Source organism: Stegodyphus dumicola, chromosome 1 (genome assembly GCF_044657685.1).
Source record: "Stegodyphus dumicola isolate Sdum_Otavi_A_Nest chromosome 1, ASM4465768v1".
Taxonomy (NCBI): Eukaryota; Metazoa; Arthropoda; class Arachnida; order Araneae; family Eresidae; genus Stegodyphus; species Stegodyphus dumicola.
Window position 1 is genome coordinate 7,967,717 of NC_140768.1, and position 18,971 is coordinate 7,986,687.

At 30.4% G+C, this 18,971-nt stretch overlaps 1 protein-coding gene across 1 annotated transcript; it reads left to right on the plus strand.

Annotated features, from left to right (window-relative positions):
- The first annotated feature begins 4,291 nt into the window (after positions 1-4,291).
- On the plus strand, positions 4,292-18,005 carry LOC118196198 (WD repeat-containing protein 82-like). Its single transcript, XM_035367615.2, has 6 exons — positions 4,292-4,423; positions 10,146-10,265; positions 11,352-11,507; positions 13,366-13,435; positions 14,729-14,871; positions 17,590-18,005. The coding sequence occupies exons 1-6, from the start codon at positions 4,307-4,309 to the stop codon at positions 17,623-17,625; spliced, it is 642 nt and encodes a 213-aa protein (XP_035223506.2). The 5' UTR covers positions 4,292-4,306; the 3' UTR covers positions 17,626-18,005.
- Positions 18,006-18,971: the final 966 nt, after the last annotated feature.

Consider the following 18,971-nt stretch of genomic DNA (forward strand, 5'->3'; position numbering starts at 1 on the left):
TGTAAGTTTGAGTAAAAAAGTATGAATAGAAAGAAAATGTACATTTATTAATTACAGATAATTTTTAATACAGTTTTTATATTATTTTGTTTTAAAATATAAAATAGCAATTAAACCCTTCCGGTTTCGAATTTGAATAAGTTGCAGAATTATTTTTTCGGCGGAAATCTTTTGGCTATTGCTTTTAGCACTGATTGAAAACTGTATTCGCCATAACCGTGTACACGTCGACTTATTTTTACTTAAAAAAAATCCCAGAATTGCACAAAAAATGGCATTGCGCACACTCTTGACTTTATCCATGTACACTGCTATTTTCTCATAAATTACAAAAATTTGCACGAAAATGCAGGAAAATTTTGTGAATCTTTCCTGCATTTTTCGTGCAAATTTTTGTAATTTATGAGAAAATAGCAGTGTACATGGATAAAGTCAAGAGTGTGCACAATGCCATTTTTGTGCAATTCTGGGATGTTTTTTTAAGTAAAAATAAGTCGAAGTGTACATGGTTTCCACATGCTCTTTTTACAAAACTACGTATTACACGTAGGGTCGCCAAATTTGGCAATTTATGCGAATTTTGGCCTGGTTGCGTTAATACGGAAGTACCTATAACGAAACTGGATCATTTTCTCCAGAAAGAAAAAGTGCAACAACTGTGAAACTGATTGATTGTTACTCTGAAGTAGCATTATCGGTAAACATTTATTTACAGGTGCCCCTTGGCGAAAATTGGTGATTTTTGCGGCACATGGACACCGAATTTGTGCAATTCTTTGGCTTCTTATTTTGGCTTTGTGTGTTGGCAATTTTTGCACCCAAAATCACTTCTACACAAAGTTAAAATAGCAAGTCAAAGATTTTCACAAACTTGGTATCCATGTACACATCGACCTATTTTCACTTTAAAAAAAACATCAAAGAATTGCACAAATCTGGCATTGTGCACTCCCTTGACTTTGTCCATGTACACACCGATCTATTTTTACTTAAAAAGTCAAAGGAGCACCCAATTCTACCCTAGAGCCAAACAAAAAAATATAATCTTAATAAACTATATTTTAAATCAAATAATGAAATAACATAAAAAAGGAAATTCATTTTATAGCACCTAAGCACTACACGAAGGTAATATCCACTTGCCTTATTTAGAAATTTCCGTGTCTTCAGTCTGTGGCACACAAAATTCCTTAACAGAATCCAAAAACTTTCTAAAATTATCTGAACTATAATATACATACTGCCATCACCACATAAATTCACAAAAATAAGAGTAAAAAGTGTCCTCCGTAGTGCCAGACTCTTGGCATTTCTTGCATGAACCTTACGACAAACCCATTCAAAGTCATTTGCATGATCATATTTCCTTCGTATAAACAGGACACTTATAATGACTACTATGTAAACCTTCATTTACACACCAGCCAATTAATGTTTTCCCCCCTTTCATTCCAAATCATACAAAAACTGCAAATTGATCTTACCGCATTCAGCCATTTTACCAGTGGCGTAGCAAGGGTGGGACAAGGGGGCACAACTGTCCCCTGGCGCATCATCCAGAGGGTGCCAAATTGATGTTACAAAATTAAGAATGAAACGTTTTCCATTCTTGGCCCATAGAAAGGGGCGCAAAATCTCCGTCTGTCCCCGGGCTCTGAAAATCGTAGCTATGGCTCTGCATTTTACCATGTAAACCACAAAATAAGCAACATACTTCCTAACGAACAACCAACACACAAACAAATCTTTTCCCATCAGTCAAATTCACCGCAATCACGCAACCAGTTACGTCATAATAGGGTTACTATAAATGAAACAACAACTTGGCAATATTCCAAGGGGCACCCTTAAATATATGCTAACCACATTATTAATCCAACAAAAAGACATTAGAAAAACCTGTTGTGTATTGGTATTGATATTCATCCTTCAAATATAGACTTCTCACTGCTGGGCAGAAGGTGAAAATGCTAATTGAAAAGCAACTTTTGGCATGTCAAATTAAGCGGAACAATTATAGAACAATATAGAAGCAGAAACAATTATAGTGGTCCAAAAATACAAATTTTAGACCATAAATGACTGGGAAAATATAATTTTTAATCATGAGACTTCTTAATTTATTTATGACTGCACATCTGATATTATAAGACAAGGGAAGGATGAATCAATAAAAGACCTCAACATATCCAGCAAATTGTAAATTACCCTCAGAAACAAATGTTTTGGCCCTTTTCTTCACAGCAGAGAGCACTGAAAAGTCTAGTTCCTATTAATGGAATGATGAATTCTTCGAAGTATATAGAAATTTTAAAATGTAGGATTTTACCTGTCTTGAAAACCTTTGCATTGACATTTCAGCATGACTTGCTCCCATGCCACAGTTCAAAATGTGAGAAGATTCATGTCAGAAAACAAAATCTGTCAGAAGATTCATGTCGGAAAACAAAATTATTGTGCTAAATTGACCAGACTTGAATGCAATTGAAAACTTATGGCATATTCTTAAGGAGCATCTAACAAAATGAATTGTACAACAAAGGAGAACATGAAATTTATAAAAATGTGGTTTCATGATAAAGAAGTAAAAAATACATGCACAAGACTAGTAGAGTCAATGCCTAAGCGCATTCTAGATGTCATTTCTGCTAAGGGGGGATATATTTCCGATTTAATTCATTATTATCACTGCATATGAAGGTGTGTACATAAATTATTAAAAAAATTGCTTTTTCCCAATTAATTTATGCACTGTAGTATAAAAATTATTGCAGCAAACTGTATTTTAAATTTGCTAATCAATATCAGATTCACTGAGAGATTAAGTTTGCAAGCTTTTTCTATATATAAGCCATCATCTGAAGATGATTAAAATATCATTTTGATGTTATGATTAATTTTGAGCAATGCATATCATTTTTGATATACAGAAATACATATCCTTTGAAATAACAGATTTGTGTGTGCTTTTATATTTTATTCCAAAAATTCTTTTGTCCTTCAAGATTATGGTATTCATATTTATATTAATGAATAATATTATGTTTCCTTAAGTTGATGCATTAAGAATATATAATGAAATATTCATAATATCAAAGTAATTTTCATTATCATATAGAGGTTTATTTTTAAATGAAGACAATATTGTAAATAACATTAGTAATAATTTTACTTATAAAAGTATTATAGGATATATTTTTAAAAGTAAGACTTGTGTTCTGATTTTCTCTTATAAAAGTAAATCATTGTAAAATTATCCTCCAGTATTTCAGTTTTTTTTTTTTTTTTCCTTTCGAATTAACACATACAAATGCACTTAAAAAAGGAGAGAGAAGAAAGATAAGTAAAGCCTATGTGTGCTAAAGTACTTTGTGTAATATAAATTCATATAAGATATTTTTAGAAATTTTAAAATATGTATTACTAGCTTCAGAGTAACCAGCATGTTAGAATGCCCCTAGTAACTAAATTAGGTAAATAGTACCATTACATAACTGATAATTTCATATCTGTTTTGCTTCTTGCTGTCTGAGCAAGTTGATTACATTGGTATTTTCGTAGTGATTTGTCTCCTTCACAAGCCACTTACTTTTGATACAATTCACTGAAGAAGCATTTTTATGTAGCCTGATCATATTTTACTGTTTCTTATCATTTACTTAGCCCTATATATTTACAGATTATTAAAGAATGTATAAATATACAGCATATTATTTATTGAAATAATATTTTGATGCATATATACTATTATCCCATCCCTGAAAATATTGGTTTTGTTGACTGGTGGTTTTTGGGAAAATAAGTACTTTTTTAATTGCATAATGCAGACGATTTCTGACAGGCTTCTGTGATTATTTTTCCATTTGAATAATTGTATGCAATTATGCAAAAAGGCTATAATATGATACATTTGAAATAAGAGAAATTGTAGCAATACATTAGTTCTAACTGCAAAAATTGAGTGTAGATGAATGTTAAAATTATTCTTCTTATAAAAATGATGCGTAAATGTACCGTCTTTTTATATTATTAGAGTAAGTTCTATTATATTAGAAATAAACATGAATATTATATTAATCACTACTAAAAATTAGGGCAAAATCTGATCACCAGTCAACTGCTATAACATTTTCAGCAAGTGAATGATACATAAGTACTCTTATTTTTAATGTATATTTTGTCGTAACTTTTAAATTATTTTTTATGTTCATTAATTATGGTTTTTTGAAATTCTAGACTGATTAGCAGGTTTCGTTTTTGTTAAGTAGTGTATGTATAATTAGTATATTATTTTACTGACTTAAGTATGAAATTTACTTTTAGGGTTATATCTTTATGCATGTCACCCGTTGATGACACATTCATGTCCAGCTCTTTAGACAAAACCATCAGAATATGGGATTTAAGGTCTCCAAATTGTCAAGTAGGTTTCTCCCCCCCCTTTTTTTTTTCTTTTCATTATATTATTTTTCAAAACATAAATCTGGCACACTTAATTGATATCTGGGGATCATCATTGGGATAATTATGATAATTAGCTTACATTGACAACCTTAATGCGCTGTAATATCACAGCCTTCTTTTTTTTTTTTTTTTTTTTTTTAAACTTTTGTGCTTTTGCTTTTATTTATTAGCTTCTTATGTACACTTTTTTGTTATATTGTTATTCCTACTGCTGTTTTAAATTTGTATTTCAAACATAATCATGTTAATTGTTTTCGATTGATCATTGATTGAGAATGATGCTGTTGCGTTCTTTCAAGAAAGAATTATAAGAAAAATTGCACCGCTCACTTAAGTTTTTGTGAGAACAATCAAGAAATAAAGTTTTCCAACAAACTTACACAGGGTTTTATACTTAAATAATGCTTAAAAATAAAAGTATATCTGTGACTGAAACTGGTTTCATTGATTAAAAATTTCGGTACTTTTCCGTTTTGCCGGCGCAAACGATAAAGTCGCCAATTATGGTACAACTGATGCCAAAAGGAATGTCTTCGCTGGTAACCTTTTACGCTTCATTTTCAAAACAAGTCGCAGCCATTTCTTATCAGATTGTTTCTTTCAATACTGGCATATAATTACATAGAAATTTTACAAAAGATAGTTAAATTTTATACCCTAAGACCATTTGCAATAATTAAGTCAATTAGGATGCAATCAGACCGCTCACCCAAAGGCGAAAATATAGGAAAGGCAAAATTAAGAGTTAAATTCATCAATTTAATGAGAAGGCACTAGCGAAGTAAAGCACTGCAGTTTTGCATAATTTCTGAGTAACCTATTCGTACGAATTTAAATAATTCTTGCATTTAAACTTGTACAGCAAATAAAGATTTAACTTGAAATTAATGCAGATAATTACCGAGAGAATTATATTTAGTAGTGTAGTTTACGTGAGATGAGATCACTTTGGGTCACGTGATACGAACCGGCGAATCAGGATGTTGAACCATGAAAGCATAGTAAATTCTTAAATTTGTCTTTACAAATTTATTGTCTTTTTTATTGCATTTTTACAAAATTTTAAGTCGTATTAATATGTTAATGCCTTCAAAATAAAAAATTTTAGTTCTAAGAATATTTTATGTGTATACTGTATGCTGTAAGTCTGCTTGGCGAGATTTGCGCCGTCGAAACGGAAAAGTACCAAAATTTCTTTTTTGACTAACATTTTCTCTTTTTTGTGTTTAAGAAATAATATACGTTAAGTGATGTTAGAAATAAATAAAATAACAGCTGAAGCGTTGACTGAAATAACTTGATGAGGAAGATTTGCTCAAGAGATCTCTGTATGTCGATGTTGAAACATGTTAAAAGACAATTGGAAGACCCAGTAAAGTTGCTGAAATCGATGAGAATATCTCTCTATATAGGAGAAACAAAATCTATCCCTTTGCTGGCAGAAAAATATAAAAAAACTAAAGGAATAGATATTGAAGGGAATGTGTCTTAAAACAGGATAATTTTTTCTGGTTCTAACTGAAATGCCTAATCATTTTTGCAAAGTATGTTATTTGGAATATGTCTTGCTGAGTTAATTTAGGAGAATTATTAAGAGCCGAGGAAATTGAAGGGCTTGCAGCAAGAAGAGCCCAGTTCCACTTTTGGTAGATTTTGTTTTCACGGATCTTTTATCAAAAAAAAAAAAAAAAAAAAAAAAATCATTATTTGCATTGGAGTAAAGAGGGCTTAGTTATGAGTAGTAGTTAGTAACTTATTTTGATTCACTTTTAAATGCCACGTGCCACTGCATAATGTGGCATTGCAGAAGGAATTTTCCTCTAATACCGATCTCGCGCTGATGTATAGTAATAAAATTCTATTAATCAATGTGGTGCACATAATAATTGTTTATTACATCTTTTAAATCATATTTATTATAATAAATAAGTCAGCACATGGGTACAATCTATTTCTATAACACAAGAAAGCACTCAAAATTTAGTTTTTTAATTTTAAGGATCACACCGAGTTGCCATATTGAATAACTGTGTAGTTGATTTCAGTTTATTGTTGCTTCCCACCACCTCCAAAATGTTTATGAAAAAATATGAGTTTATATCTGGTTAAATTCATTGTTCATCCACAAAGATTTGGGGCATATTTTTTTTTACAACAAATTCCGGAAAATTTGTCAAATAACAGTTTTCATAATTTATTATTATGACATCTCAACTTGCTTTTTTTAAATATCATCTATTTATGGATAGAATAGTCTGTGCTCTTAATTGTATGCTTTGAAAAAGTGAAATCTGCTGTTGTACCAATTTGAAAACCGAGTAAAGAATAGCAATAAAGTTTTGCTGCCAAGCAGAGAAAAACGACAATTGAGATATACTTCAAATGTGTAAAGCATACAGGGAATGAACATTAACGTGATCTTACATTTTCATCGTACATCTGAAGGATTTTGTGATGGATGTGAAAACGTTGCTGAACTCAAAAGTGATTGCGCTTCGGTTTGAACAGATGAGAACCAAAAATGTTGGTGGTGATATTGAGAACTTGCCACTTACCTCTTCGAAAGATAGCTGATGAGCTTAACATTGGTAAAGACACTGCTTACAAAATTGTTGTAGGAGATTTTGAAAAAAGAAAAAAATTATTATTCTGTCACTCATGTACTGTTAGCATAATAGAATGAAGCTTGAAGTTTTTGCATGTAATGATCCAAATGATAGGCATTAATCATACTATCTTCCATCAAACTGTGGCAGGAGATCAAACGTAGTACAGTCAAAAGTCGTTAATCCGGACTCGTCGGGACTTCGGCGATTCCGGATTATAGATCATCAGTTTAAATCTGGTAAGATGGCATGCAGAAATTACAAAATTAAAAATATGAAACCGTAATTTATGAAATAAAGAACAATTATGATCTAAAGGGTATCAAAATTTACAAAAAGAAAAAGCTTAATATTTATTTGTTTACTTTATTAAACATTTCCTTCAATGTAAGTTGCTTCGTTTCATGTGATAATACTTTCTCTTTAATTCTATTAAACAGACATAATTTCTTGTTTAGTTACAAAGTTCTGCTGTTCAAGTCCTATAATTGCTGTGTTGAGAATACCGACTAATTTGTCAATCGATCGAAATGTTTTCGTTTTCAATAACCTCTGGGTCACTTTCTTCACTATCCGAAGCGAATTATAATGACAGGAACTTGATTTAAATCATATCAAAGACCGAGATGAAATACTACACTTAGTACCGAATTATAAACCAAATAAAATAAAAACATCTGCTCTGAAGATAAGGATAGTGCTGACAGATCAACTTCCAATCGGCAGGGTGAAATTGATAAACAGATTTCGGATTTCAAAACATACTTTCGCTTTGTAGATACAAATTACATATTAGTAAATATATATCGGAAATTCTATTTGACATAATCTTTCTAATCTATCATAATTTAATAATGACGTTTCTGCCCCCCCCCTGCCGCAGAGCAGCGTGAAATTGATAAACAGATTTCGGATTTCAAAACATACTTTCGCTTTGTAGTATATATATATCAGAAATTCTATTTGACATAATCGAAAGTTCAAGCTTACTTTTATAAAATTGCTCTAACAGTGTGCAAAAAATAATAAGCCGGATCCAATTCGAAGATTAAGGAACAACGCAATCTGCAACATTAACTGAATTAGATAACTTTAGCTTAGCGTATAACTCCGTTACACATTGAACGCGCATGCGCACAAACATATTCGCAGCTGTAAGGGTCTTATGCGCTCTCGTAAACGCCTGTGCGCATGCGTGAACGCGACGCATGCGCAGAAAGTTTTTAGCTTTGAGGTCCGGATTATGGGTGTCTGAATTAACGACTTTTGACTGTACTCTGTTTTATTGTTTTCAAAATAAAGCTTTAGCTGGAGTATACTCATCAGGCTATAGAGATATCAAATAAGCACTGTTTTTTCCCTTCCTTCTTTGATTAGGGAAAAATATATAGACATATGAAGAGAATTCAGTGAGTTAGGCATAAAAAAGCTCAGTCATAATTGGTTTCTGCTGCACAATATTGTGCAGTCGTATAATTATGTTCTTGCCTAGCAGTTTCTAACAAAGAAAAGCATCACAATTTTCAACTATTCCCTTGAATCGTGACTACTTTCTCTTCCCTAAAGATAAGACTTACTTTAAAAGTTGTTATTTTTATAAAAGTGAAAAATTCAGAAAACCAGAACCAAAGAATTTAAATGGCATTCCAACAAATAAGTTCAGTAAAGAAATGAATCTCCCATGTGAACTTGCCAAGGGTTATTGGATAAGTCAAACAGCAAGAATCAGCGTAATATTTTAAAATTTTGCAGGACTAGTGTCGGCTTCCACCACACTTTCAAATCATGTTATTTAACTAAGCAGAAGTTAGCTTCATTTGATTCCTTTGTTTTATGTGCACTTCAAGTTTGCTTCTCCAAATTGGCTCTTGATCAAGAACTAAATTATTTAATTATATATAATAATATTTATTAATAATATGTATTAGCAGTTGCTATTGGCAGGGGCTTTTCAACCCACCATTATTAACCAAGCAGTTAAAAAATACATCAAAAGGCCCACTCTCATTTTAGGAGATTGTAAGAATTCTGTTGTCATTCCTTTCTTTTCCATTGACTAGCTATAAAGTTGCACATATTTTACAGAAATTTAACTTTATTTTTTCTCCTATTAATAAAATTTCTAGTTCCATACTTAAGGACCCCATTCCAGATATGAATTCCAGTGGTATTTACAGGGTTCCTTGCCAGTGTAGTTTAATTTACATTGGTCAAACTAAAGGAGCCTAAAATTTTCACGTTAAAGAACATGATTCATGTGTTAAGAAAAACGAAACAGAGAAGTCCTCTGTTGCCCAGCACTGTTGTTCTGAAAATCACACGTTCCATTTTTCTGCAGCCAAAATTATTCATAAAACATTTTCCATTGGTGAAGATTTTCTAGAGGCATTTCACATTCAAAAAAATCTTTCTGTTCTAGTTAACGGCCTTAACTGCAATTCATCTTTATCTTCAGCCTTCAGGAAATCATGTTTTAGTTTTCTTGTTTCATCAATAGGTGTCACCAGTAGCTTAACTCGTATCCAGCCACTCTTATCGTATCTTATCTTGTTCATTTGCATTTTGGCAGCTGAGGAAGATGATTCGATAGTAATACCATTGAAACTAGTCCTGGAAAATTTGCAGATATAATGGTGATTTTTGTTGTTTGACTTCTAAAATAAATCATTGTTCGGCATGTTATTTTAACCTAAATTTAAACTGTTGTTTTGAAAATATAATAAGATATATTCAAGAATGGTATAGTAATGAGAAGTTATATTCAGGATTATTCTAATATGAGTTATATTCATGAAGATACAAGTCCACTGGCTTCTGTATCGTCGAGATAAGTTTTTGAATTTAATGTGAATTTTGAGCTTTTGTTAAAAGTTAACATTAGCCACTACTGATTTTACTTTTGATTTATTCCGTTTCAGTAATTTGGTTAGTTATGCAGAAATTATTTTATTTTCATTTAGAGCTCCCATCATATGCTTGAAAGTATAGTCTCTTTTTTTTTTTTTTTGTTACCACTTTGTCACATGTATTACTGAATGAAAATATGAAAAAAAAAAAATTCTTTCTTTCTTTCAGGGGGTGATGCATTTATCTGGCAGTAGATCTGTTGTAAATTTTGATCCTGAAGGTCTCATCTTTGCTGTTGGTTTAAATTCAGAATTGGTTAAATTATATGACCTAAAGTCGTTTGATAAGGTAATTATGTATTTAGTTTATTTCATCATATTTGTTGTGTAATGTACAACTTGTAAAGTATTCTAATAATGAAAAATTTTGGATATCTTAGTTCAAGGAAAATTCCTGTTTTGACTGCTCTTGAATCCATTTGAACAATTGTTTTTATTATTATTATTTTGCATGGCTTCTGTACGTATGGGCAGAATAAAGGACTCTTTTTTCCAAAGCATAGATAAAAGTAAAATGGATTCAGGAGGGATTATTTTTGTGATGTTTATACATATGTATGTATCGCGCGTAACTCAAAAGTGATTAGCAGTAGGAAATTGAAATTTTGTGTGTGAAAGTGTTATAATAACTAGTTGTGCATCTCCCTCTTTTATTGCAATTGACCACACAATTCATATATATATATAGCCAACTTGGTGAAATTTTTTTTTTCTCTTATATGTCAGCAAATTGTGCATTTTTTGCTTTACATTTATTGATTTATTTTGTTCTTACTTTTTTTTTAATTTATTTAATCTGCACGCAGTAGTTGTAGAATTATCTACAGTTTAAAAATTGTGCTAGGCCTAACATGGCTGCTGTTTGTTAACTCTTAGTAATATACTGAATTAAGTCACTTTGTGCACCAACTTCAGTGTATTTTGCTCAGTGGGACTAAAAGCTAAATTTTTGTGCAACTAAAACCATTTCTGCAACCATTGGACAAATTGCTTGTTCTAATTTGCTAGAAATTCTAATTTTAATGGAAAAAAAATTTTTTTTTAAGTGTTTGGTTGTTTTAGGTTTTTCTGTATTTTACCATTTTTTGAGTTTTTATGTAGTTTTGCCTTGCAGTGAATTAGGAACTCATTTGATTGAATAAAAACTATAATAAAATTCAAGGAAATAAGCTTAAATAAAATCCAGTGAAAAACGTGTATAGTGTAATAGACCACATAAGGTAGTCATGTGGTGTCCACATCAAATTTTTTTAAATTTATGTTATCTTCAGTTTAAGAGTTTAATTATATAATTCATATTTGTGCATATTGTTTAACAGAAATTTGTGTATATAAGTTAATGTAAATCTAACCAAATGCTTAAAATTTTCTGCAGGGTCCATTCAATACATTCAAGCTTCCTCAGGATAAAGAATGTGATTGGACTGGTCTTAAGTTCAGCCCAGATGGGAAGACAATCCTTATTTCTACCAATGGTCAAGTAATCCATCTTATAGATGCTTTTCAGGGAACACCATTACGAGCTTTCACGGTAAGAAATATATAGAATGTGAAATTATCTTAGGGGTTATTTTAACCTTTTTCTGATAGTTTATACAAAATTTGTTTGTGTAACATACTTATTAAACTTAGTTCTTCTGGTTTGCTGTAAATTATTTTGATTAATTAAAAAAAAGAAAGACATTTTTTACTTTACAAATTACTGGGGAGGGGGGGGTCAATGTGCAGAAAACAGCAATTACTTTAGCTGATTTAGAAGTATGCATGTTAAATAATGATAACTGCTAAATCAAAGTGAATAATAAATTGAAAGTATTCAAATCAAACTATATTTGATGATGCACTGCTGTTTTGGAGATTTCTTGAAATTTTGAAACTTTATCAGTAAATTTGTTACAGGTGATTAGAAACTCTTACAGTGTTTTTTTACTCTTACAGTATATTATATATTATTTTGCTGTATTATGTGCTGGATTAATCTGATTAAGATGATTCTTATGGTATTAAAATATTTTATGGTATAAATCTGATTTAAGATGTAATTCTTATGGTATTAAAATATTTTTCTGAACTTCAAATTTCTCTGTAAAAAATTAATGTGTCATATATTAGCCCCTTCTGGACAATAATACATACATGGGGATTGATGCTTTTTTTTATGCATAATGTGAAAAGTCAGGGAGTGCCATACATATGATGATACTATGCATATACATATGATACTATACATATACATATGATGATACTATATCTTAAACATTAGAATAAAGTACTAAAATCAACTGAAATAATACACTGAGGACAATTAATTAATGATTTTGTCATAAAATGAATCAGAAAAAAGTTATAAAACAAACTAATATTACTTAATAATGAATAGGGCTTAATGTGATCAAAAGATGCCTGAAATTCACATGCAAATTGCATTTATAAAGTCATGTAAAAGCTGTATAAATGAAGAATGTTAAGAATTGTGTTAAAACTGAATTAGACTAAGTAATAAAGACATGTTTCTTTTAAATATTGAAATATATTAAAATTAATTTCATTCCCAGTTAAATGATCAAGAATAAAGTGGGAACCATTGAAACACTTAATATGAAAGTCTATGAAATTGGATGCTGTTAAAATGTGACACATTGCTAGAACAGCATTTTAGTTTCAGCAAACAAGTTTACTCTCAGGTTTTAGAAGATAATTTAGTGTCAAGTTATGTAAGTCAAGATTGACCAATTCTAAGACAAGTTAAAAGAACCTTCTGCCTCTGATTTTTTAGTAGCCTTCCAATATTCTGTTCTAGGTTTGATGCTTGTTATTTATTCTCCTAAATATCTGGTAATAGATGCTATTTATTTATGATTTTACTCTTGATGATCATGTTGATATCTCTAAAAGGGATGAGCTGAGTGGTGAATTCCGCAGCATCAGTTGTGATATCTGCCAGCTCATTTTTTCCCCGTCCCTATGGGCCTGAGAACCCAGTTGTAAGGAAACCAACACTCATAGGCAATTAAATTCAAATGCATTCTAAGAATTTCAACAATTACAGAATTCCAGGTATCAGAAAATGCTTCTAGAGCTTTTAGCGCAGCATACACATCACTATAAATGATAAAACTGTTTTGGTGTAACTTCAGCATGTATGAAAGAGTATAATGCACAGAAGTTTAATTCTGAAGTGACCATTGCCTTATGCAACAGTCTTTCCTCCGTATGGTTTCTCATCACAAAGAAATAACATGATTAGATTTTTTTGAACCATCATTATTAATGGGAGTGTAACAGCTGTATTTATATCTGAGCTCAAAAGATAATGCATATTTAATTATATGTAAAAAACGTAGTTGGATGATTTTATTGTTAATATATATATATTTTTTTAACTCTAGAGTCACATAAATAATAAGGGTATGCCATTAGAAGCATCATTCAGCCCAGACTCTCAGTTTGTATTCAGTGGTAAGAAATAAGTTTTTTTTTTTTTAAATTTTTAGTTGATTTATATTTAATTATTTATGTGATTTATTTCTAATTAAGATGATGTCTATCGATTTCTATTAAATAGGTATGCGATCATGCCTAATCATGTATATATATATATGATCTTGTACAGATTAACATTTAAAAATATTGATAATTAAAAGGAAAGTCTCAGAATTTTTATATTAATCAGAATTTTGGGATACACACATATAGATGAAACACTTTTTGAAGTCATAGCAAGTAGTCTGTATAAATACTTGAAAAATGTATGCAAATTAGAAAGACCAGTTTTTATTATATGGCAGAAATTATATTTAAGAATTTTCTATATCTGCTTTGTATTTTCTGTAATCAAGTTGAAATTTGTAACATTTTTCATATTATTTCATGTTTGCATATATGCCTAAATTTTCAGTACTTAAGCTTTTTGCTGTTGGCTATTTTCCACAGTGTTGCCAAACTGGCATTTAATGCCAGTAATGAATATGTGTGATATCACCACACATCACAAGATCTTTCCTTTGGATATTTGTAAATCTCATTAATTCTCAATAAGCTAGCTTAGTTTTTGTAAAGAATGATGAAGTCAAGTGCTCTTTCTCTGTTTTTCTCTGTCATTTTGAAAAATATGATTAAAATTTGTGACTTTCCTGCTGCAGAATAATAAGCAGTGGAGAATTTGCAGAGTTACAGGCTTGGTTATTAGTGCATGTACTCAAAACTTGGAGTTCAAGGAAAATTATATACTGCAGAATCGTGAAGTGGATTTATGTGGCATCCAATTCATAAAAGTTTTTTTTTTTTGGGGGGGGGGATTGTCTTAAAATTCCATCAAAATGATTATTGCTATTTGTAAGGAATTTGTTTGTTAGATAATCACAAAGCTCATATTGATTTAAGGTTTTGTATACCATTCTCATAACTCCTATCTGTTGACTGTGCTGTAAAATAAAAAGTGATTTGTGATTATGTAACTAGATTAAGAGTAGTTTGTTCTTTCACACCTACACCAAAATAGTTGGCTAAGTTTTGGTGGGATTTTTGCCAATTTTCTACGATAAAATATTTAAGTCCCAAATTTATTATATATACTAAGTATATTACTGAATTCATCTTTAGTATGCTTTTATCTCCTTTTCATTAACATTGTAAATTAATATTTTAGTAGTCCTTATGAAAATATATAATTGATAAATATTTTTATATTTCAATATATCTATAAATACTAGTTTTATATTAAATATTTAGAAAACATTTTTGTTATATAAGGTTCTACTGATGGCCGAGTTCACGTTTGGAGTGCAGAAACTGGTATAAAAACTGCTGAATTATCTTGTGATCATACTGGTCCTGTTCAGTGTGTCCAGTTCAATCCCAAGTATATGATGCTCGCATCTGCATGCACAAATATGGTAATTATACTATTTTCTATTTTTACCGTCTCACATATTTTTTATTTGTGTAACCGTTCTCTTAATATAATTATCATCAAACTTATTACAAATGTTTCAGTGCCTCTGTGCTTTTATAGCATCAGAAATCTCCGTAATATTTCTTCCATTCCATTTTAATGAATGCGATTAATTATTATATTCACGTTGGTGTAAGAGCTCTACATTCATTACTTTTATATATTGTTATGGAACAAGCCTGCTTAACTTTAAGTGAATTAAAATCTTTTAAAAAGAAAAGAAGAAAAAAAAATTGTCTTTTTGACCGACAGATAAAAATTTAGAAATAATGTAGAATTTTTAGCAGAGAAATGGCAGAATTATCACTTTATGAAATAAACTAATGAAAAGTAGTTCCTTTCATATTAAAATTCAGCCACAATAAGGTATATGGAACTAATTTAAGGTAATATATCCATTTTTATTGCATTAATTATCATAAAAGTAAACAGTTAACAGTAAGTTAATTTTTACTAAGTGTTTTTGTAACTTGTTTAGAAAAAGTTATCTGATAATGAGCGACTCTGATGATTTTGAATATACCAATTTATCAGAAAGTTTCAGTGATGAAAGTGATGATCTCTTGAGTGATGGAAGCAAATCTGAAGACAATGATGACAAGATTTTAGCTGTAGCAAGAAATAGGTATCAAATTAGTACAAATCAAATAATAACTAGATCAAAAAATAATGTGCACTATAACCTATATATATTAATTAAAAAAAAAGCCTCGATAATTTTTTACCAGGTAAATAGTGAATGTTGTCATTCCGTGTCATAAGTTTAGTTCAGGTGAGCTAAGAAGAGGTTTTTATTTATTTATTTATTTATTTATACAGTGAAAATTGTAAAATCGTTTAACACAAAACTGAGGGGACCGAAATATTTTTTTCGTGTTAAAGGATATTGGGGGTAAAAAAACATATTTTCAACAAAATTAGGTTTATTAGAGTACATTTTACTTACATAGATATGTATATATGCATGTATTTAATAAAAATCAATGAAACAAAAACATCCACAAGAACTTGATGAAATATAATACAAAATTTTTAAAGTTTTTTGAAAACAAAACATTTATTGGGTTTTTGGAAAATGATAATTTTTCTTTGCATTGTCTTTTTTAGCATCAAATTTTTAACAAATTGTTCGATACTAAATCAGAAGTCAAACAAAAATCAGCGTTATATTTACAAAATTATTATTCGGCGTGTTATTGTGTCTTAAAATTATTCGATATCATCCATTTTGTTATTCATTTCACATTGGAATGTGCATCTAAATAACTGCACATACTTTTTATGATGTTCCTCATTCGGAACAGGAGCTGCATTATTCATTTCATTCGGAATCATTAATGATATGTTGAGTTTTGAACAAACTCCAAAATATCTTTGTCTGCCATAATTGGGGCTGTACACACATTATCATCAACTACTGCAGTGAATTCTTCCAATAATGCAGTAGAAATTAATACAGAAACTTTCTCAAACATTTCATTAAGTGTCAGCTCAGTTTCAATATCCTCCTCCTTCACTTCTTTTGGCACCAAAGAATCTGATATTTTTTAGAATCATGCATGACGAAAATAATTTTCACTCATCCTTAGAGTCACTGAATTCCATGCAGAGTGCAACAACAACTCACTGATTTTTGCTCACACTGTGATGTACTTGTCACCGAATTCCAAAGCCAACTGATGAGGGATGAGATGTTTGTGTGGCGTTTGTAGGTGTATAAGGTGAAAGTAGCTTAGGTTAACAAAACTGGCACGTGTCACAGGCCATTCCGAGGATATTTCAAGGCCAAGTTAGCTTTTCTTTCATTTCATGTCCCGCTTAAATCTCGCCTACGAGGCCGGTGTTTTCTGCATTTTATTCATTCCCAGAAAGGATATTTTTTCATGTTAAGCAATTTTTATTTCATGTTAAAAGAAACAAAATGCATGAAAATACATAGTAGTTTGTCTGGACCATTGTATTATTTCATGTTAACCAATATTTTGTCTTAAGCATTTAGTTTTAAATGCGTTTCACTCTACAGTACAAAGTCCGAAATCCGAACTCGTCGAGTTTGTGCCAAAATCCGGACTCATCGGGACTTCGGTGATTCCGGATTTGGGATTTTTCTGGATATTAGATCATCAGTTTAAATCTAGTAAGATGACATGTAGAAATTATAAAATTAAAAATATGAAACCGTAATTTATGAAATAATCTAAAGGGTGTCAAAATTTACAAAAAAAAAAAAAAAAAAAAAAAAAACTTAATATTTATTTGTTTACCTTATTAAACATTTCTTTCAATGTAAGTTTTGTAAATTGCTTTGTTTTTGGTACTAATACTTTCTCTTTAATTCTGTAGACAGACATAATCTCTTGTTGAGTTACATTGTTGAAGTCCTGTAACTGCCGTTTGGAGAATGTTACTGATGAATCTGTGTAATGGCATTATAAATTTACACAGCATTCAAGAATAACCAAACTAGAAAAAAGCAGAACATATGCAGAAGTATTGTAATTGATTGAAACCCAATACTGGCTGTGTCCATTTCATTATACAAGGATGCTTTTTATTGCTATGAAATACATATTTCTAAATTAATTTTATATCTACTGCATGCATGTTCATTACACATTATAAAAATATTGTTTTTACATTTAAAAATGCTTTTTTTTAGGCTTTTTGGCTTCCGACTGTAGATGAAAACATCTGAAAGAAATCATTAAGCCGTGCTTCATTTGTGAATCCTGTGCTTTGTGTTTTGATGCATCTTCCTTCTGACAATTTTAAAATATCATTAACAAACTGTAATTTTTGACATAATTTAGCATGTAATATTTACCATTTGCTCATGACTTCATCTATCAAGTTACGTAGTGACTGGCATTGTTTTTAATGCGGACATTTCTACTCAAGCCCTTTTATTGCCATTGTATCTGTTTATTTATCACTGTAGATATTTCTTGTAGAATAAAATGTCTTTGCCTTTTGTAATTATGTTAAAAAATTGACAATGTTATCTGTTTTTATCGTTCTATACCTGTTAAGAAGAGTATTTCTACTTTTTATCAATAAATTTTACTTTATACAAAATGCTTTGTAGAAATTTAAAATATGCGATTAGTTATACATTAGTCATTTTCAAATTATTATAAAGTCTCATCTATCTGGAAAGCTCAGAAATGCCAAATGTCGGATATGTGAAAATTCTGAATAGTTGAGTATATAAAATATGCAATTCACTGTAGAAAAGTCAAATGAAGGGGAGAAGAAATTGCTGAAATAAAATTAAAACAAAGTCATCTGATTTGTTATTAACATGAATGTCTATGTTCTACATTTAAATTTATGTAAGATTTGAGAAAACAGATTGCATTTCAGACTTAAAAGCCAACATGTTTTCATGGGTAAAACCGTGTGAGTGTAAAACATCTTTTCTGATTATTAAATTCTGTTAATGATGAGAATTGACAGAGATATCCCCAGTGTGGCGGCGGGTATTCTGACAGAAGTTTGAAGGAACAGATTTTTTTTTTTATTTCGTTTGGTGGTCAATAGATTCGTGTTATGGTTATATAAAAAAACTTGAAATTTTTTGTCAGAATTTTTAATTTTCCTTGCCAATGTTCATCTTTTTTTAAGCAATGTTGCATATTGTGTCCACTAATGCACGCTTTTCTTAATGACAGGAAACCATAACTTGGAAAATATTCTACGGCTTGCTGTTGTATTGAAAAGGCCCAGAATTTTAATATTTTTTGAAAGTGCAAGAGAAAAAACACATAAAAAGTAGTTAATTCAATTTTTTGCACCATCTCTCATATTTCTCCTGGTTGGATAGCTACACTGATGTTTAATGAATTTTTGGATTTTTCTAGTAACTTCATTTAGAACTTGCACTTCAACTAGATTAATTGTTTATTTGAATATGGCAAAACACATGTATGCTATTTAACTAAGAGGAGGGAGGGCTTCATGGAGGACCTTTGCTAGGAAAACTAGCTCATATTCACAACCTAGGAAACTATGAAGTCCAATCATGTAGCCAGCCTATTCGCC

Excerpts from the sequence above, each read along its gene's own strand:
- LOC118196198 (XM_035367615.2), top strand. The coding sequence starts at position 4,307 with ATGAAATTTACTTTTAGGGTTATATCTTTATGCATGTCACCCGTTGAT. Across the intron at positions 11,508-13,365 it reads CACCATTACGAGCTTTCACG|AGTCACATAAATAATAAGGG; the intron begins GTAAGAAATATA and ends TTTTAACTCTAG. Across the intron at positions 14,872-17,589 it reads CATCTGCATGCACAAATATG|GCTTTTTGGCTTCCGACTGT; the intron begins GTAATTATACTA and ends GCTTTTTTTTAG.